This window comes from Larus michahellis, chromosome 10 (assembly GCF_964199755.1).
Source record: "Larus michahellis chromosome 10, bLarMic1.1, whole genome shotgun sequence".
In the NCBI taxonomy this organism is placed as follows: Eukaryota; Metazoa; Chordata; class Aves; order Charadriiformes; family Laridae; genus Larus; species Larus michahellis.
Window position 1 is genome coordinate 2482458 of NC_133905.1, and position 21875 is coordinate 2504332.

Below are 21875 nucleotides of genomic sequence, written 5' to 3' on the forward strand. Positions count from 1 at the left end.
CATTTGTTTATCTATCAAAACCAAACTGCTAGAAATTAAAGTCTGCTTTGATCATGGGAGTAATTTCCTAGACAAAGGAGGAACAAACAAGTAACCCAGACAAAATTATAATATACAAAACTATCATTGTAATAATTTAAGATACAGCAGCCTTCAGTTATCACAAACCATTAGTGGCAAAGTGAATTTTAGATATAAACTGAGATACGGAGCTCCGTAGCGTGCAACGGGAGCAGCTGCACAGGGAGGCTCTCGCTGCCTCCAGTTTCTTCAGGTATTTTACCACGATCCCATGTAAGACTCACAAACTTTTCCAACAGTTAACTCCCAAATTCTGTAAAAGATTACTACCCAAAATGAGCCATGACTAAGACTTCGCTTCATCAGATTAAATGATTCTGCAGAGGTACTTCATCTGCTGTTTCCATTTAGGAGCTGAAACGGGGCCTGGCCAAAGCTTTTATCACTTGGTTTAAGAAAAGATATCATCGCACAGCTTCCTACAAGCCTTCCTTGTTTATATTTTTATACTTTCCCTTGCTCACATTCTTGTTATCATGGGCAGAACAAAATTTTAGCTATTATTAACATGCATTTCCTTCTAGTTTTTGCTGGCATCTATTTGTAAGTTTTCATGTGAATAAAAAGTATAAATATATAAAAGCAATATAAGAAGAATAAAGTACTTAGTAAGACTGCTATTCTTTGCTCATTTTGATGAGCAAACAATAACCAATAACTTAATTCCACCTAACGCTTAACAGAAATAATCTTTTTGCAGGAGAAAGTTTAGAGAATAGACACAATCTTTGAGAAAGAAGTCACTGAAAAAGACAGGATTCTCACCTACTGAAGATATTCTTAATTACTAGGGAAACATTAGTTCAGGAAGATTTTCACCTAGTCATTTCAAATACAGTTTAGTTTTGGTAAATGTGATGATCTTCCTGGCTTGAGAAAGGATGACAGTTGTTGAAGAAGAATAATAAAAATATTTCTGCATGTATTTTAAGTATCGTAATGTTTAAACAACTGAGACTGACTGCTTTCTCCTTCAAGAAGCATATCAGTGCAGGACAAAATATAGTCTTCAGAACTGGGAATCTATTACCTGAGAATGCTTTGCTACAAATTGCAATACAGTTCTCATGAAATAGTAGGGCTCTACATATGGAATTTGCCCTTACAAAGCTCTGTGAACTCTGTCTTATGTTGCAGAAAGACAGCGATCTGTTCATATAAATATTCGGCAGGGTTTGGACAAGAGTATATTCTAGAAAAAGCATCCCCTGTGATCTCAGTCGCTGGAATAAAAATGAGTATAGGCCTACGTGAGACAGCTGGATTCTGAAGACCCAAAACTGTTCAGCATTTGAGCCTCTCTTGCTTTCTTCCACCCTCTGTCTTCCCCCCACAGCCGCTATCTCTACCCTTCTATCCCGCCTCTCTCAGCGGGATGCTGTCTATCAGGTAGCAGCAAATGTGGTGTTGGCTGCTGGCTGGCCAATTTCCATCAGCTTCTGTAGGGAGTGACTCTGCAGCCTGTTCACATCCACCATGAATAACACAAAAGAATTGGATAAACAACACCTTCCGCTCATCTCACCATCCCCCCTCAACCTCCCCCCTTGAAATTTCAATTTAAGGCAATACTTTATTTGTATCTGAAAATTAGATCTGGTCCAGTAAATACATTTATTTAAAACAAAAACAAACAGAAATGTCATACTTATTTTTAAAACACTTTTCCTTATTTTTCAGACAGCCACAGAAAACATCAAACATTTCAAAAAGTCAATGTCGTATTAATAGATAAGCAACTAAGAGCCAGTTACATGATGACTCTGTTCTACTAAAACAATAAAGCAGTGAAAGGCTAGATATACCAATTTACCTAATTTGATTAGAAATTAAGAAACATTATATGTAAAATTAGTTATATATTAGCATAATACGGTACTAATATTATGCATATTATGTTATATTTATCCATATATACCATATACATATATTATCAACACACTATACAATGTATATTGTATATATAAATAGATAAGACATATAGAGTGTATTTATAAATAATATATTTTATATATGCATATGTTATATTTATAAAATTATATATTTAATATATAATAGAAATAGTATATTCTATGTATGCTTACTATGTATATTACATGAATATAATTGTTATATTAGCAAGATACTCATTTGTATACTGGGTATGAGTATGTTTTAATAAGCTTAATGCAAACCAGAAATAGGAGCAGGGAAGGATCTGAACAAAAAGGAGATAAATGGAGAATCTACCTGACGAGAGAGGATTAAACCAGCTGAATTTCTTATTCTTTCAAAATTAATGCTGAAAGATAATGCTATTGCTCTTCCTATAATCAGTCAGACAGTTAAAAGATCAAGACCAGAAAGTAAGTCTGAAACTAAATAACAATGATAGTGCTACAATAAAATAAAGTGTAACCACACTTCAATAAATCCCCGCTGATGATTGGCATAAATTTTCTAATCACTAGAGAAATAAGATTTTGAATGCAGTTTTCCAACAGGAGTAGTGGTGAGTAAAGTCCTAATAAGTTTTGAGGAGCTTGGTGAGCTTATAAAATGGATTTTGTGCGATCACTGCCACTGTAAGCAGAGGGTCTCGGTGGTCAGACACACACATACCAATGTCTGTATCTGTACAGAATCTTTTACAAAGTGGTTTACATACAGTGTTTGAAACACTGTGTAGCAAAGTTCATAGTTAAAACGGAAATGTAAATCAGCTCTTAGATGTATTACAGGCTTTGTGTTATCTATGATTTTTATTAATCTAGGATAATTTGGCTCTTTTTCAATGCAACCATGAAACCAGCAAATAACCGTTTTCCAGTAATGATCATCATTCTGAGAACATGATCTTGCTCCATTTACTTCTCATGATACACCAGCATGGACAGAAACTCACTGCTAGAGAGCACATTTGTAGAACGTATACGTATTCGGCAGCTCTGAAAGCAGAGGTATCCAAAAATTCAAACTGGATTGTTGTTGTCTTCACATACACTGGAACTACACCATTCACACCTGTGACTTTCCATCAATACACGCTATCATGCATGTGCAGAATATTGTGAATTTTATCAAGAATTGCAACCAGAATATTTCAACAAATTGTAGAATCACCACAGTGTCACAATAATCTTGCCACTCCTCGTTTAAGTTACTTTGTGAGACCACTTTTCCTACTTAAGAAAAAAGTGCTTACATTTTCAGTCATTGCATCTCAAAAGCAACTACAGATCAGCAAATATTGGTCTGAGCTAGTTAGTCTGACCTGCCATGCAGCTAGTCCTCCCCCCAGTCCTCTAGTGGAGACGAAGTGATTACTGCAAACTACGTTTTCGTAGCATTAACTTTCAAATTAACACATCTCCTGGAAAATTAACCTATTGCTCTGAAACAGCTCCTTGACAGTTCAGCTTGATTCTGAACGTCTCAGAAGCTACTGCTGAGGCAAATTTGTAGTTCAAAAGATATGTTAGGATGTAAATAACAGTTGAAACTGCTATATGTTTCCATGTTCCCACTGAAGAAAATGTTGCTCTACATAGCAGTAAATGCCTTTATAGATTGTCATATTTTAAAATTTGGTATGGCTTAAAAGAGCGCTACTATACATAGAATTTCTTGTACTACCGAAAATCAATGAGAAATTGATTTAGTAAATTGCTGAGGAACGAATTTCAGGGATGAGAACTCAGTAGAAAACTCTGCATCTCCAATTTTCTCCTTACCTATTTATTCTGTTTTCATTATCAGTTTGCATCTTAATTTTTATACTAGAAACTGAACTTTTGCTATACAGTATGTCTCATTCGTTCCAAACGTAACTATCTCTATTGAGTCAGGATCTAAGTAACTGGTTCACAACACCTCCCCACTGACAATCTTAATCTGATGTATATATTATACATCTGATATATTAAATCTGATGTATATTAATATTTTGGTAGCTCATAATTGCAAAATACTCAGAAATCTTGCACTGATTCCTATAATGATGTTCAGTGTTTTTCTTCTATAGTCAGTTGCAGTTAACTCATAATTCACAACTGGCTTCCTTCAGCAAAAGATCTTATTTTTCATCAAGTCATTAAGACCACAGAATCTCTCCTGCACTTCGACACACTCAAGCCAAAATTCAGATGTTTGGCAGGTATGCACATAAACTCTGCTGCATTTCATCATCCTGAAACAGACACTAGCTCTTTAGGGGACAAATGTGAGTGTCACCTCCCTTACATTTCCCTTATCCAAGATGGCTATAGAGCGGGCTCTGTCTGCCCTCAGCTATGATGGCTATCATAACATTTTTATGGACTTCCTGCCCGGAAAAAGGATGGCCACCTAAATGGCATCTTGCTGCCCTTACCTAACATGGCCGCCAAAGCTCACTGCCTCTTCTGGTCGTGTGGCAAACAGTGGTTTGCAGAAATGAAGCCTGGGCTTACATGTCCTCCTCGCTCCTGCTGAGTGAGCACAGTACAGCAGCTGAGCATTTTACACTGAACTCTTTTCATCCACCTGTTGCTTTCCACAGTTCTAAGATGGACACTTTCTGATAAGCATCAAATAACTCATAAAATAGCCATACAATCATTGTATCCTCATTTCAGAATGCAACCTCTTTTTCTATTTTTAACTTAGTCTGTGAGCCTGCCCCGGTAGCCTTTGAACTCATTAGGCAATTTGAAATAGGAGTAAAATAACCTGAGAGATAACTAAACCCATCCAACTTCTCTGAAAGCTGGCACTCACGCAGAAAAGGAAGGCTCAAGTTAATGTCCTTGCTGAAAAGTAGGTAGAACTCTGTTGTCACATGAGCCACTTGGCAGCGCCAAAAGTTATTAGAAAGGCAGCTGGCGCGTACCATTGCTTCCCCCATGGGACTGACAAAATGGGATTTCTCCAGGAGATGGAGAAGGGTTCAGGATACCATAATATGGCAGTGGCTTACAGTTTAAAGGACACAGATGCTTAGGGCATTAGTTTATTCTATTGGTTGCAGGAAGATTTGAGAAAGATACTCTACAGACAATACTGTATTACATTTGTTTGAATCTCAGTATCTAAAAATTATAAATACTTACAGCGAACATCAGAAAAAGATATCCACTGCTCATCTTTTTTACTTGCTTCTCTTAGGCCCTATAGATGATAATGGTTCTTCTTATCACAGAAATATAAAAAAATGCTCTCATAAACATTCTTCTCATTCCAACATGTGTAATACCCTTTGTTCCCACTTCTTACACCTTTGCAATTCCAAAATGTTCTCAATTGCTTCTACTTTTGCAACTCTTTCCCTCAAATCTAACTCCTGATGGACTTAAATTTATTCCTCGTTTTCCTCATCCTCTTTTATACTCCTTTCCTTCCCCCTTTTGACTACTTCTGGCACCTTCTGCGCTACAAGCAACAGCCATACTGAATTTCCATTTATTTAAAAAATTAGTAAATTATGAATATATGTATCACAATAGTATGATCTCATACACAAGATGATTAAAGCCAGGAACTGGTGTGCCAGATATTTTTTTTTCCTTCTGTCAGAAGAACTGAAAACTATGGACACACAGCCCTAAAGCTTCCACCTATTAGTCCTTCTTCTGTTTTCAAAAATTAGACTTGTCTGTCATGTTGGATTTAATTTCTTTGCTTCAAACACAGATATTACAGCCTGGTTTTGCTCTCATTTTCTCATTGGAAGAAAACAGAAGGAAACTAGGCTGTAATGAATCACAAATTCCACCACCGCCCCCCCCCTCCAAAATCACAGTGCAGTCAAAAAGAATGGAAAAAAAAATGAAGACAACCCTGAGATTTCACTGTGCTATATAAGCAATAGCACAGCAATCATGCTTTCACTCATACGCTGCACTGCCTTACCTCAATTGTTGCTTATTTCCCTCATATATTGCTGGCTAAACTGCCTGGCCCAGCTCTACTTCTCTCCTTCACGGCTGCCTGGCCTTTCTGGCATCAGAGAACCCTCCCATATCCCTGATCCTAACACCTTGTCACAGGGTAATTATAGTGCTGGCACGACTCCAACATCTATCTCATATCAAACAATCTCCGCTTGTTTGCTTTATAGGGAATGACAGACTTAAAAATGAATTCGGACCGGAGAGACCTGTTCGGCACTAGCCTGCCATATGACCTTGAAAAAAGGAACCACCTTTCCTCAGCATCTATAAAATGGGGATAAATATGACCTTGGATGATGCTCCAAGATCTACTGAGGGAAAAGCCTGCACCAGTGACCCCACTTCTGTCCTGCCCTGACTCATCCCTGTCACCACTTCCAGGGATCCCCCACTCCAGCTGCCAACCTGTAACTAGAGGCGGCAAAACACGGCCGGCATTTCTCCCTCCCCAAGACGCGTCAAAGGACACTGCGGCTTCCAAAGTTTTCAGCCTGGAACTGTAAAACAAGGAGGGGATCGGGGGAGGGCAGGAGGATGTCGGGGAGGGTCCTACAGTCTCTCATCAGAGCTCCGCGATAGCGTGTGACCCCACTTTCTCCTCAGGGCTCCCCCACTGAACGGCAGACGAGCCCCCCTCCCACCCTCACGGCGAAGCTGAGGAGAGCAGGGCAGGGGAAAGACATGGCACCCGGCCCCGGGGGCTCACTCACCTCAGAGACCTGCCCCCGCTCCCACCTGCTAACGCGTCCTCCCTCCGCCCTTCCGCAGCAGCCCCCTCTCCCCCTTTTCCCGCTTTACAGGAGGCCCTTCGGCCCCCCCCTCAACCGCCCAGACCCTCGCCCCTCACGGCTCAGCCCGCCGCCCCTCGCAGGACTCCCCGCGCCCCGACACTGCCCCCCCTAGGCTAGGCGCACCCGGAAGAGGGCGGTAGCGGCAGCGGGGCGGGGCCTCGCCGGCTGCGGCAGCTTCAGCGGGCGCAGCGCGCCGGCGCCGAGTCCGCCTCCCGCGCCTGCGCAGCCGCCCGCCCCGAGGCCGAGGGCGGCCACCGCGCCTTCCCTTTGGTCAGGCCCCGCCGAGGACGGCTCCGCCCTCCGCCGCCGCCTGCCCTCCCCCCCGACCCCCGCCCCTCCCCGGCAGCGCCGCGGCTGCTACACCGGGTAGGTTTCCAGTCACTATGGCGGCCGCTGCGCTGAAGGTAAGGGAGAGAGCGGAGCCCTGGTGCGTCCCGTGTCCCCCCCCCCACCTCGGGGCCGGGCAGTGCTAGGCCGGGGGGAGGCTGGGGCCGCGTCGGGCGAGGGCCGCGTCTGACCCGGTTTGTTTTCGGCTCTGCAGGTCGGAGGAAAGTTTTCGTGGTCGGCGGCTGCCTGAGAGGCAGAGCTACCGAGCGGGAGGCGTCCGGGCCCGGCCGCCAGGCCTCTCCCGCCGCCGCAGGGCCGGCGGAGCCGCGCTCGGCGGGCGGAGAGCGCGGGGGGCTGAGGAGCGGGCCCTCCTCATGCGCAGCCACCTGCGGAGGGGCTGAGCGGAGCGGAGCCGAGGGGGACGCCGCCTCTCCCGGCCCGCCGCTCTCCGCGCCGGGGGCTTGTGGCGGAGACTTCCTGGAGCAGCCCCCCGCTCGCCTCCCGCCGCTGCCGCCGGCCCCCGCTCGCCTCCCGCCGCCGGCCCGCGCCCGCCCGCCGCCAGCAGAGCCGCCGCGGAGGGACGCCTGCCCGCTGCCGCCGGCCAGAGCCATCGCGGGCACCGCCTGGGAGCAACCTGTCAGTGCGCCTCGTAGGCCGTCCCCGAAGGACCCTTCCCAGGCGTTAGCTTGTCCCCGAGAAGGAGAGTTCGAAGCCCTCTCCATGCCTTATCAAGTTCCTTATCTGAGTGGCAGCCTGAAGCTGTAGACCAATTCAGCTTTATCTGGTGTAAGGGAGGAAAACAGCGTAGCGCTCATACCCCATCCAAAATCAAGGACCACCTATTCTGCTTTGGTTTGATGCGCGAAGATGGTGAAATGTGGACTGCCGTGTGAAGTGACTGGATCCCTGTTGTGGAGTGAGGGCTTCGTGTTCATCTTCCAGCTCCTGGTCTGCGCGCTTTGAGAGAGGACGCTAATCCTTCTCCCTCATCCCCCTTCCCTAAACCTTTCCTTGCTTCCATGTTGCATTGGTCAGAATTTTGGTCAGTGTTGTTTACAGAAGGGGGGGGGAAAGAAGGCTGTTGAGGTTACAAACAAAAGTACTTGTATGACTCATCTACTTGGATTTAAGACATTCTATCCTTCTTTCAAGGAGCCTTTGCTTCTCTTTGAAGGAATCAGATGCTTGTTCCTATTCTTCCAGAGGAGGATGGATTGAAAGTTGTACGTTCTAGAGTTTTTTTGGGCCACTGCTGATATTATTAAAAGACATAATGGGGCTTTTTCACTGGATTATTGCCAGAATTAGTTTACACACTGAAACAATGAGTTGTTAGGCCTCTCATATGATAATGTTTGTCCTGCTTTAATATAAAGTTGCTGTGGAGGCTTGGGTTAAAAATTGTGGAGGACAGTCTGCATCAGAAGAGGCTCTCTTCATCTCTGGTTGGTGTGGCAACCCCAATCTGTCCTCGATGCCTTCAGCCTTGGCCATCTTCACTTGCCGCCCGAACTCTCATCCGTTTCAGGAGCGTCATGTCTACCTGGACGAGCCCGTCAAGATCGGCCGCTCAGTGGCTCGCTGCCGGCCAGCTCAGAATAACGCAACGTTTGATTGTAAGGTGCTGTCCAGGAACCATGCTCTTGTCTGGTTTGATCACAAGACAGGCAAGGTAAGAGATTTTCTTTATTCACAAGCAAGGACCTGCACGTTTGTTTTAGCAAGGCCCTGTAGATTGCAGATCACTTTGGTTTTGCTGTAATAAGTATGGTTGCATGTGGAAGGAGTAAGATTTGTGTTAAAATGATTACTTTTCAGGCAAGTTGATAATTTCTTAGTAAGGGGAGACTTTAAATATTATTAAAAGTACATAAAGCTAACAGTTCAAAATGGTGATAAGTACTGAAAAATTTGCATATGTATTATTCATTGCTGGAAGTAGGTGATTTTGAGGTGAGTAATACAAATCTTGAAAGCACAGGCTTGTGTAAATATAATGGTTTAATAGTATTTTTTCAAATGCTGAGAAGTTACTGTTTTATCTGAGCATGTAAATAAATGTGATTGCGAGGAGCGTCGAAAAATGGGTTAAAAACCCCTGAGTTGGTTTGGCACTCTTTCTACTTGCCCTTTTGAAATTTTATAAAGAATATTTTGTTGTTTGGGTCTGATAAAAGTTTTGTTACTGGCAGCAGGAGTGTAACAAATGGCATACAAGGTATTTTCTCATTGACAGTGAAAATGGTTTCAAAGTATATCCTCTGTTGTCTTAACTGTTCCTCTCAAAAGGCCAGGGCTAGCTAGCATAAGTGGAATTTAGGGGTTCTGTAGTGCATGTTTTGTCCACTAGGGATTGAACTGGGACAAGTAAAGTTATTTTACTTAATGACTGTCAAGGTAATTTTAAATATCCAGCAAGAAATGAACAAAGTGCAGATTTCAGTTGCTTAGCACAGTGGTGGTGTGTTTGGTTTTTTTTAAATACATTGATGTTATGCCCGAAATATCCTCTAAACCAGCTCTGTTTTTCAGCTTCACAGCATACCCTTCTATGACAGTGTAGATCTTGATTTTAAGAATAATATGGTCTGTAATTAATGCAGCATTTTTTAGTAGTATGACACAGCATGAGGAGCAGTACAGCACACTCAGAGTTCTTAAACCTTCCATTGTTAACTATCCTATGTTATGCAATACCTGGGCATGATGGGACAAGACAAGCGTTTAATTTCTTAAGGCTGGGTTATGGCATGGCTTTCAAGTTACCTGCACGTAATTGTGCAAACTGCTATCTGTGTTAGTGTTTCATTAAGCATGTTGTTTTGGCTCAGCTGTGCATGCGATGTGCATTCTTGGACACTTCAGAAAACTTTAAGTGCTCAAAATATTTTCATTTTAAGCTTAGTTTTTAACCTTTCTTGTTTGACTCAACAAAGTAAAATATTCCAATTTATTGTACTTGTTTTAAAATTAAAAAGTATTATGCATATAGCTTTTTAATCAACATTCCTCATGATTTATAAAGATTTTAAGACCCCCATGTGTTCTATTACGGTTACAAGTAGTTTAGCTGTATAAAGATGGTTAAGTTAACAAAGTGTTGAGTGGTGAGCAAGTCTGCTAGCTAACAGACGAGCTTAAAAGACAGTCAGCTGTGGGTTTTTTGTTTGTAAATTTCAGTTAGCTTTGGCTTTTCTAATACAGGTCAAAAAATTACTTGCTTATTTGTTTTAGCTGGCTGATCTAAAATAGCGACTTGGTAGTAGTAAATAAGAGGATGGTATGTGATAGTTCTTGAGATACCGACATGTGCAGATTCGATGGGGGTCTTGATGAAAATTGCCCAGGTAGGTATCTGGATCAGTAGCCATAGTGATCGACTAAAGAGTGGGGCTAAAATCATGCATAGGAATACATTACTGTAAATTTTGCATGTTAGATGTTGTGGGACTGTAAAAGGTTTAAAGCATTGATACAGTAGTATGGAGAATTTTGGATTCTGTGTTTGTTTCTTGGTAACGTGGTCTGTTTTTTCATCTGGTCGAGTATCTGAACCGTAAATTGTGAGATAGAGGAGGGGGGAAAATGCATCTTTAGAGATAATACGTATAAACTGCTGTTGTGAGAAGGCAGGTAAAAGATGATGTCAGTAAATACAGTCTTAATCTTGAATCCCCAAAACTACGTTAAATAATTCTGTGGTGTTTTCGAAGTGCAAACAAAAATGTAAAACTATGCCAGAACACTTGCATGCAGGAACGCTTATTATCATTGTTTACAGAACTTCTAATGGGTACACCTCATTTAGGAACATGTCATTATCCTATCAATGACCTATATTTAAACTTGCATAGGTTCTTTTTGCCACAGTATTTGTAAACATTTTGTTACAGCTTATATATAGTTCTTTCATCAATTCTGGGGTTGATAAAAGACCTTGAAATGTTAATCTAGTAAGAGAGAGAAACCTTCAAATAATTCAAACTAGTTCATGAATGATCTGGGGCTGCAGTTTCGTAAGTTGTGGACTTTGATGGTGATACCAGTTTCTGGCATTCCCAGCCGCTCTGTCCAGCCTCTGTGCTGCCTCTTGAGCTTCCTTTCAGTTACACTCTAATAATTTTTTTTTCTTGAGGGCTTGGAGTTTTGTTTGTTTTGCTTTAGTGAATCATGTGAGTGATCCTGTTTACTACATAGTCTGTAAACAATTGTCGGCATAATCTGTAAAGAAGGGTAGAAACCGCGGAGCATCAGTAAGCATTGGCAAGGGAACTAGTATACAATTTTTTCTGAGGCAGAGGTAGGCTTAAGCTGAAGTATGCTGCATAAGTAGACTAAGTTGGAAGATGACATGTTACTTACAGTTGAAAGATGTGAATGTTTACTTTGTATAAAGGCACTTTAATTATACATGGAAAAAGTTAATGTGCCCAAAGGAGATAATGTATATGTAACACTAGCATTATTAAGGATAAAAGTAGGATGACTCTTCAAGATCACCAGTAAATAGCAATTAAAAGCAGATATTTAATGTTGGATTTGCTTTTTAAAATATTTTTTAACATGGGCCTAAAATGGGTAAGATAAAGGTGGAAGTGAGTGGTGGGGGGAATATCTGTACTCCGAATTTTTCTGTGCTTAGCAATACTTTTACAGACAACCAGTGCAATGCCTCCTTTTGCTTGTGTTTGTAGAAACAGTGTAATACTTCCTTGTGGATTTTTCATACAGCAATAACATTAGAGGCTTATGCTTAGAATTGACTTTGATTTTGATTTTTTTTTGGAGTAATTACAAGTTAAGGAATCTTTTTAAGAGATGCCTGAAAAAATGAGTCACTAGATATGTAGGACGTGGATGTTGTGCTGAGCATGGAGTGTTCCAAAAAGTGTGAATCAAAGCAAAAGTGGGCTATAGTTCAAAAAATCTAAATATGTTTGTTCAGCTTCTATCACTGCATATGGGCAGAAACTCTGTAAAACCTGCCTAATTGAAATAGTCTTGTGTGGTGGGTTTTTTTTTTTCAGTTTTTGTTTTTAAAAATAAGCAAGTTGAAAACCCTCGAGAATTTGTATGTGACTTCTCCCAGGCTGAAATGCTTCTGGCAGATGTGGTGGAAGCTTTTAGTAGAAAACTGAAATTTCAGACAGATAGCCAGGCTTTCAAAAAGTACCTTTTATAGAGAATCTGTTTCCACAGTTTACTAAAGGCACTGAGAAACTGTGTGAGAAATAAAGTATTTTTCTTAGACCAGAAGAACTCCCAAATAACTGGTCATTTTTAACTCAAAAAAATGTGTAGGCACAAGTTTCTGTGTTTGGGTGGCAGCTAATGCTACTGTTTTCATTTAATTCAAAGTGGGTTTGAAGTGAATCGAGCACATTCATAGTATCTTGATTACAGAAATGCTAACTGGTAAATTGAAAGCCAAATAGTCCACATGATAGTAAATAAAATTTATTAAGGCTGAGCTTTATGGCTGCTAGGCTTACAATATGTGACATAAAAATGTTACAGAACCCTTCCTGCAGGGTGCACCCTCTTTAAAGAAAACAAACAACCCCCCTCACCCCCCAAAACAAAAGCAAAACAAAACCCAAACCAACCCTAAACCCCCAAACCAAAACACCAACATCCCAAAACAACAACCGCAAAGGTACAACCAGGGAACTACAGACTGGCTAGCTTTGTTTGAGTCCCTGGGAAAATAATGGAACAAGTTTTGGACCACTTTTCTGGGCACATGAAGATGATGATTTGGTAATGGTCAGTATGGATTTAGCAGGGATAAATCATGTCTGATGAGTCTGATTACCTTGTATGATAAAATGACTAGCTTTATGGGCAAGGGAGAGCAGTGCAGGCTATTTACTTTGCCTTTAACAGGGCTTTTGACTGTTTCTCGTGGTGGTCTTCTGTCTAAGTTAGGGCACTGCAGTCTGGATGTATGAACAACTAGAGGAGTAAAATAAAACTGGTTTGAGGATCAAGCTCAGGGGTAGTGGTTAACAGGTGGTGCTCTACCTGGATGCTGGTTACAAGCAGTCTATATTATGACCTGTCATGTTTAACACTTTTTATCAATGACCTGGTGAAGTACACTCTAGTCAAGTTTGAAGGTGACACCGAATCTGGGAGTGGTGTTGTGGTGCGGAATGAGTTGATCTGCACAAGGGCAGGGCTGCCATGCGGAGGGACCTGACCTTGCTGAACTAATGGGTGGACGGGAACCTCAGGAATCTGAACAAGGACAAATGTGGAGTCCTGTGCTTGGAAAGGAGGAACGCCTTGCAGCTTGTTAGACCATTTCTAAGATACTGCATCTAATTTTGAACCACCAATACAAGAAATACACTAATAACCATGAGTTGAAAGATTATTCTTGCTGTATTGTACTAGGGGTAAAATTATATTTGAAAGAAATAAGAAAGAAAAAAGAGAATATGTAAAAAGGAAATATGTTGTTCGCTTAACATTACAGAGAATGTTCTGTGGAGATCAAGCATTTGGCAAGAGTCAAGAATCGTAGGACATCTCTGGACATCCTGTTTGTTCAGAAGCATTTGAGTAAATGTATCTTACAAAATTTAGTGGGATATGGAGAATGGTATTTGGGGTTGCAGGATTTTAATAAGAGATTTTCTTCTGCTGCTTCCTATAGAGTTCCCCGTATGATACTCTAGGCTATTTGGTGGACCTACGTAAGGAATGTTTAATTTCTCATGTATCAGTCGGCATTTCTTTCAGTAGATACCATGTTATTTTTCCTCTATTACATCTCTTCAGCCTTCTGTTGTGATTGTTGTCTTTGAGAGCTGAGCAAATGTTTTATTTTCAGTACTTTTGATGTTGCTGTATGCTTACAGTCTGCAGTGTCTGTAGAAGAGAGGCTTTATCTTCCAAACATTGAATGTTTATTCCAAGTGCCCTGGGAGACTGACCTGGGATCTGCTATAATGCACTAAGGTGAAATTTCAGTGCTTAGGTGCTTTCGGTAAGAGGGTGATGTCAGCCAGCCCTTACATACACCTGTTAATATTTTTATGTAACTGCTTTTCACCCTGAATGAACTATCCAATTTTATGCTGGTATAATCATAAGAGTAATACGGGGTGGCGTGTTCTCGGTTCAGCAAACTTCACCACCATGCTTCTCTTAGAACCCGGTGTAGGAGTGCGGGTGGCCATTTATAGTAGAGGTAAGTTACTGCTGACAAGGATTTCCCTGCAGAGATACCATCTAGAGCCACTGCTGCAGAGCTAATACTGTAATTCTTGGAGCTGATCCATTGCAGTCATGATGCATCTATCCTGAGCCAGGAACACCAACACATTGATTAGGTTTTAAAAACAAACAAAAATCCCTTTTGTATTTGCAATGAATTTTTACAAACCTCAAATGAATCAGGTTACTTAGCAGTAATGAAGGCCAGTAAATGTGTTTTCCTTGGGTCTCTAATGGGATGGTTTGAGTTTGTCCCTGGGCCCGTGCTTATAAATGTAAAACCTTGCTTCCCTGATACACTTCCATTATATAAAATTCTTTTTTACTTTTTTTGTAGACTTTCTTTCACAATTTAGTTGCAGCAATCCATTGATCGTTTGCAGGTGGATTTACATTATACTGAAGAAGTGTTTTTGATTTGGCTCTGTTTTCTCATTTTTCATACTGAATTTGAACAGTTTTGGTTGCTTTGTTATCTGATTAAAGTAATTGAATTTATATGCGCTGTAAAGGGCCATGTGGGTTAGTAGTGTCTAACTGTGTCAATCTGCTACTTCGGTTGTGTTGATTGGAATCTGATCGGCAAAATGTGGAGACACTCAGCTGATTTGTTGCGTTTTTGTTTCTGTCATTTCTTTTAATAGATAATATAAAGTGAAAATGGTTATTACTTGTGAAACCTGGCAAGTGAAAGGGAAGGAAGAATGCTGTCTCTATACCTAAAGCTAGCAATTTTACAGGCTATTGCTGCTAAATTATAAGATTGTTTGTTTCTGGATTTTGAGTCACATCAATAATTGCTTCCTGTTAATGTTGCTCAGTCGCTGAGAGTTTGGATTATTTAAGAGCTCCACATTTAGTTAAGTATTGCTGTGACAGTGAATTAACATTCCCAACTTGTCTTTCTTTCCAGAAACATTTCTGCTTGTAGCAGAATTGGTGGAAGAAGGCAGCTTGCAGTATTGTTGTGTTTTTGTTGAGTATAGACAAGTGTTTTTTTTGGTCTGCTTTAGGAGGGGGAGCCTCAGGCAGAGAGATGGATTTGACTGTACCATCTTAAGCAAGAAGATATATTTGTCTGCCAGAGACCCGGAACGGTTTCCTTTTTGAAAAGGAAAATAATTGTGCTGGAGCCAGGCACTTAATCGGATACAATTTTTGTGTTATGTTGCACCAGACACACATATGTATGTGATTGAGCAATGTCTTAGAGTTTATTTCGGTCTTAATAAAGTATAAATAAATGATGAATTTCCAGCAGGCTTATAATAGAAAGTCCAAAATCCTGTAGTAACACTGCAGTTGAGTGGAAAAACACAGAAAACGCTAGCAGCATTTCAACTTTTTTTTACTTTTGTAAAAATGTAAAAAGTAAATATAGAAAGTACTGGGATTAGTCAAGGGTAGTTAAGGGCATAAGGAATTTATAATATCTTTGCAAAGCTAAGGAACATTTTAGTATTGATAGTCGAGCTGTGGTGCAAACTGGAGGAAAATACGTGATATTCTTAAACCTTTTTAGATTATAAGGTAAGAGTAACCAGCCATTGAAAGGACTGAAGGATCGATGATGAGACAGCTCAATCACAAATGTTCTAATAGCGTAAAATAGTGAGAACTTGTAACTAAATACAAATATATTGACAGTATTGTGCTACTGTTAAAGTGAGTTTGTCCCCAGCTGGAACATCTTGTTCTGTTTTTGGTTTTCATATGATAATTCAAATGTGTTGAAAATATTTATTGACAGAAGGACTTCAATATAGGGAATGTGCAACATCTGAGATATATAGAAGCTGTAGAAGAACAGACAAGTGACCTTTTGTTCTCGTAGTAAGAGACTATTGAAAATAAAGCTAAGAACAAGTTATTAATGCTGTATAGTCTCATAATTACACTTGTAATTGTTCTTCCATTGAATGAATGCAAGAGCTTAATAGACAAGAGTTGTGGATGCTTGTAACTGTGTGTTAATAACCTTTTCAAAGGAAGGAATGGAAACGCTTACGTTTCAAATCAAAGAAGAAAAGCTCTGTTACGGGCCAAATAGATATTTGTACAGCACGTTCTTTTGAAGACATTTGGTACTGGCTGCTGCTATTTGCATATGCCATTAGTCTTCTCTGATATGGCAGGTTTTGTACTTAACTGGTACTTTTTCAGAGTTGTTCCTTTTCTGGGTGTTGAGCAAGATGAAGTTTAAACATAGATTTTTCTAAAACTTTGATGTCTTTGATGCAATATTGCTAATGTTCTGTAAGAGGTTTTTTGCTGTTTAACACCAGCCCCCAGCAGATTTTGATGACTCTGTGTTGCTTTCCATTTTTTTAATTGCTTTTCTTGAAGTGTTAATACTTAACTGTATAGGGTAGAAGCCGGATCTCTTGGGTTTGCAAAGCCTTTTAGCCTGCCTACCTGTTTGCCTTTTAAATTTCTGGTGACCTTTCCCAGTAATTCCTGGCACAATTAACTGTCATTCTTCTCTCTTTTTTTTTTTCTTTTTTGTTAGTTGTTAGCTGTAATAGTTGAATAGACTTATGGGCCATAGCATTGCAAATCAGTTTTGGTGTTATTACTTGTGATTTTATTCTGGCATTGCTGTTTTATGTACTTACACTTACGGTTTCCAGGGGCTTGAAGAATCTGAATACTTTTGGGAGGCATAATGAGTTATTTTAATTTTGTTATTAAAAAAGCACTTTGTTTTTTATATCTGGTTGTGAAAGAATCCATTCTGCAGCCAAAGTATTTTTTAGTGTCTTTGATCTTGGTAGGTAATTGCAACTCCTTGTTGTTTTCTTGCTATCATTACAGGGATTCCTCTTGCTGAATGCCAGAGGATTTTTAAGGCTGTGTGGAGTCAATATAATCACATATTATCAAGGGACAAAGTATAAGTTTGACGAAGTTTCTTTTGTTTCTATGGATTCCAGTCATTATGTATAGTTAGGGTGGTATCTACTTTCGGGGAAGTTACGGTACTGTGAACAAGGACAGCCAAATTCTATGACATGGATGTACTGTTAGAGGATGAGTTAGGTTGGCGTGGAGCTCTGGAGGTCACCCAGTCCAACCCTCGGCTTCACAGCAGGTCTGACTGCTTTAGGTTGCTTGTGGACTTGGTATAGAATTTTGGGTGCAAAATGAATCCCTACCAAGAAATAAGCTTTCGGGGCTAGGGTCAGGCATATTTGCTACGTAGTCTGGCTTGTGTTGCTGTTGTCTTAAGTAATGTTCTGAGGATCTAGAACTTCAGTGTGTGTATATATATTTATATTATGATTTACTATTATGAAATAACTGGAGTACTTTATAGTGTAACTTAAAATTCCCACCAAAATATGTCAGATAAATTTTAAGATCATTTCTATCAGGAGAAAAAGAAGCACTAAATAAAAGATGTGATACGAGTGTTCCTAGGTCCACCCCTACTTCCATAAGGGTAGAAATAATACAACACTTTCACTTACAGCTCTCAACCACTACTTCCTTTTTAAGAACTTAAAGGGGAAATTAATTCTTTTTTTCAATCTTCCTCTTTGAGAATTTTTCCTAGATTGCATATTCCAGCAGTTGTAGGAGCAAATCAGGAATACAAATCATCATAGAAAGGGCATATTTGTTTTTGCAATCTGTGTAACTAGTTGACATTAGGTAAAGCTACCAGTTGTGCTGTTTAAGCAGAGCTTTTGGTTGGTATATAAAGATTTTCTGTGACCATAAGCCAATGATTTGATCTATGGACAGAGACCTTCCTATGTAGTTAAGGGAAGAACTGATAGACTGCTATTATATTAGTCCTATTTTACCTGTAACGTAGAGAGGCATGTGGATATTCTAAGGCTATTTGAATGCTCTTTACCCATGGTGTCATCTTGATTTTTAGTTAAATTTATGAATGTGACTGTTAATTAAGAAGTTAGAAGTATGTATGCTGTGTTTGGATAACTTGTAACTTTCTTGTAAACAGAAGGGAAAATGTTTCTGGTGGTTTTTGTACTTGAACAAACGCATTGCATTGACACACATGGACAACTTTCTCTCAAAACAAGTTTTTTGTTTTGGAATCTGCGTACACATGCTACCTCATCTACTGAAATCAGTACAGGTTATACATACATCCTACTGCAGAGTATTGTCTCCTGGTAAACTCAATGCAGATCTACATCTTAGCTGCAGGTTGACTTGCTCTGACCCCATGTTCCAGAAATGGGCTTGGGAAGGGTTAGTTTGGCAAAATGCTGCACTGACACATCTGTCCTGCTTTCTTTGAGCTGCTCTGGGACATCCAGATTGCATTCCTGGGCCTCTCTAGGTCATCCTGTTGTGGGATTTTGCCTGCTTCACAGCCTGGTGTAAATGTGCCTGCAGTTGAACCATTTTGGATGCAGACGTGCAGATAGGTGCGTTTCTTTGGTCTCCCCTGGCTGGTCAAATGAAAATATGCTCGATTTTTCTTCTTCCCTTTCCCACGTAGCTTTATGTTGAGCCTTCTCAGGATAGGTGTTGTTGGGTGAATTTTAGATGATGACGTAAGTTTTTTAAACTAATATTAAAGGATCTTAATGACTAGTCTTTCTTTTGAGATCTCTAACTTGTCCTCTCTTTGATGTGTTCTATAGTTTAAACTTGCTGTACGCTTCTTGCTTTATTTTAATTGCAGTTTTGTTTCCAAAAGATTTACAAAAATAATTGCTTTGTAGTAACCTTTTAAAACCTTTTATGAAGATGTAGTTTCGAGTCTAATGTTAGGGTAGCTGTAATCTCGTAATACTATTTCGGTGACGGGATCTACTTGCTGGTGTCATGCCTTAAGTCTAGAAATTATGTTATATAGTTCTGCTTTAAATATTGCTTTAGACAGTTTTTATACAGGTGAGTAAAGCTGAGTGGAAACTATTCTCTTCTAACCAGAGTTTTCAGGCAATAGAAGGATTTAAGAACTAGTAAGTGCTTGCTTATACTTGTGAGTGTTTGGAAAACGTAATCATCTCATGTTTTCCAAGTTGCAGTCATGCTGAGGTATCCCAAATATTCTTTTTCATCAGATAGCTGTAGTTGGGGACCAAGTCCTAGTTGTGCTAGATGAAAGTGCTGTTTAATTGTTGTCAGTGCTCAAAGTTGGTAATTTGTGTAATCTCTTAGCGATTTCAAAATGGAGAGGTCCGTTATCTGCATCCAAAAGGGAGCTCTTGCCTGGCAATTGTTTAATGAGGTCATTGTTGTTAGTAATAAGGATACCTTTTCTGATACGATCATCATTAAAGCTGTTTGTCAAGACACGATGCAACCGGGTTCTCCATTAGTGCTAAAACTACAAGTTACTTTGCAATTATAGAATAAAAATCTAGTGATCTCAATCTATTTTGCCCCTTTTTAAGCTGGGATAAAACCTGAGAAGTTGTGTTATGAACATCTGCTTGATGGCATGTTAAAAAAAGCAATGGCAAAACTGACCTTCCGGAATGGAGTGATTTGCTTCTGATTTTTTTTTTTGACAAAAAAACCCCCTGAACCCTTGATTTTTTTTTTTTTTTTCATTTGAAACATCTGTTCCTGGACTGTGCAGGAACTAAGCATTTTTATGGCTGATAAAGGATTTGGTGGCTTAACAAGTGACTTGGCGCAGCAGTAGCTGTGGATGTGTGAATGTTCAGGTCCGTGGCAAAGCTGAGTGCTCTGGTTTAGCCTGTAGCTGAAAGCTAAGGGTGCGTAGACAAGTAACTATTACGTATTGGAGTCCCAAGCTGTTGAGTAGAATTAGCAATGTGACAGCACAACCCATTTCGGGGCCGTACTATTAGCATTTACTAACACAACAGTAAATGCTGTTTTAGTGGGGAATTGTATTAGAATAAGGAGTTTTTATGGCAGGGTCCACTTTAGAATGAGAATCTGTGATTATATACAGACAGATTTTTTTTAATATAAAAACTTAATTACGGTATTTACAGGCACAACCAACTTGCATTTTTATTTTTAAACTGGCTATATTTAATGGACAAGAGAGTGGAAACATGAGTAAGAAGGGGAAAAAAAAAAAGGAAGCAAACCTACTTTCTTGGAATAGTCTCTTCAGTCTGAAGAGAAGTTGCAGCTTTTGGAAAGTTCTGGTTGAAGTCTGAACCAACACATAGCATGCTGAAAAGAACACACAAGCCAAACAAATATTTGGGAACACAGGAAGGGGTCAGCTTTTTGCAATTTTAATATTACCAGTGTCTGTGTAATTGCTAGGACATTAAAAAGGACTTTAGTGAGTGTACTGAGTCAAATATGAAAAATGGACCAATTCGGTCTTTGCCTTTATGTTTTTTTGACCCTTACTGGGATTTCCTTTTCATAAAGCTGGAGATGCTACAGTGAATGGAGGGGAGCAACCTGCTACTGATCTTCTAGGGTTTTTTTTTTTCCCCCCTATCATTGTTCCTGTCGTGGTCTTTTTTAATCTCGGTTGCAGTTATTCAAATACTAGAACAGTTATTAACAATGCTTCTTATTGCAGTAGAATTTCTTGCTGTTTGTGCCTTTTATAATTCTTGATGAAAAGAACACCAGTAATAAACGACCACAAAATCAGAGAGGTATTAGATGCACTGCATTTGCTCATACAGCTGGCCAGGAGTGCAGATTCCTTTAGTTGTGTCCATGAGTAGGTCTGAGGGCCTCTTTATCTATTTACCAAGGGTGTTTTAGTTTATGCGTGTGCTATGTGGACTTAGGTTGGTGGAGATTAGCTCCTTATTTTCCTGATGCGTTGTATTTTTGAGCAATTGAAAGAGCATTAGCTGTATTAGAGCTTACTTTTTTAATGTAGCCTTTGAAGTATGAGCTCTGTTTGCTGGCATCTTAAAAGAGGGAGGAGAGAGTTTATCTGCTTTGATAAACAAGCCTTTCGAAAGAACTGTCTGACCTCGCATGAAGAAGAATTATGATGGGAGGAATGTTTTGTATATTTATTCTATATAATCAGCAGTGGTAAAGTCAGTTAAAGTGCAGCTTGTTTAAAGTGTAAAGCACTGAGATACCTGCCTACACTTGAGGCATCGTAAGGGTATTATCATTTAAATGTCTGAATTATAATAATTAACATATTTGTTTAGCATGCTAATAGTGTATTAAGCCAAACTTACAAGTTTTGAAAACAGCCTAACTTAAATACATGGGTTGTTTGTTTTTCTCAAGTATTACAGCTTTAAGTTCTGGAAAATAGATATGGATGACTGTTCTTTATAAAATAAAGTATTAACAATTTTTTTCAGATATGTTGATATTATGCTTGGGTAAAACTGTTAAAGATGTCCCGTAGCAGGAAGCTTGTATGTCTTGCATCTTCCCACAATGCTAATGAGAAATTGCATTATGGAAACTGTGGTAGAATATGGAGTTTTTGTTACTTTCTGCAAAACTCAGTGTTGCAATTCAGAGAGGAATCATGCTTATTAGTTTCCAATCCTATTCTCTTACAGGATTTTGTTCCAACTCAGAAGGTACTTTTTTTCAATATTGATTTCTGTGGTTCTCTGTGCTTTCTAGTTCCCTT

At 39.9% G+C, this 21875-nt stretch overlaps 1 protein-coding gene and 1 long non-coding RNA gene across 47 annotated transcripts in view; one reads left to right on the forward strand and one right to left on the reverse strand.

Annotated features, from left to right (window-relative positions):
- Window positions 1-1755: 1755 nt before the first annotated feature.
- Window positions 1756-6521, reverse strand: LOC141749181 (uncharacterized). Its single transcript, XR_012589272.1, has 4 exons — window positions 5950-6521; window positions 5151-5229; window positions 4433-4529; window positions 1756-3008 (listed from the first exon to the last, which is right to left on the reverse strand). It is a non-coding gene; the product is annotated as an uncharacterized LOC141749181 (long non-coding RNA).
- A 525-nt stretch (window positions 6522-7046) lies between these two features.
- SLMAP (sarcolemma associated protein) overlaps window positions 7047-21875 on the forward strand; it is an 87694-nt gene continuing 72865 nt past the window's right edge. For 23 of the 46 annotated variants that reach the window (XM_074602313.1, XM_074602311.1, XM_074602334.1 and 20 more), the window contains exon 1: window positions 8433-8780. In XM_074602313.1, the coding sequence (XP_074458414.1) occupies window positions 8583-8780 (198 nt within the window). In that variant the 5' untranslated portion in view covers window positions 8433-8582. Of the gene's footprint in view, window positions 7186-7322; window positions 8781-21875 lie in introns of those variants that run through there. The other 23 variants (XM_074602314.1, XM_074602312.1, XM_074602335.1 and 20 more) reach the window with 2 other exon arrangements.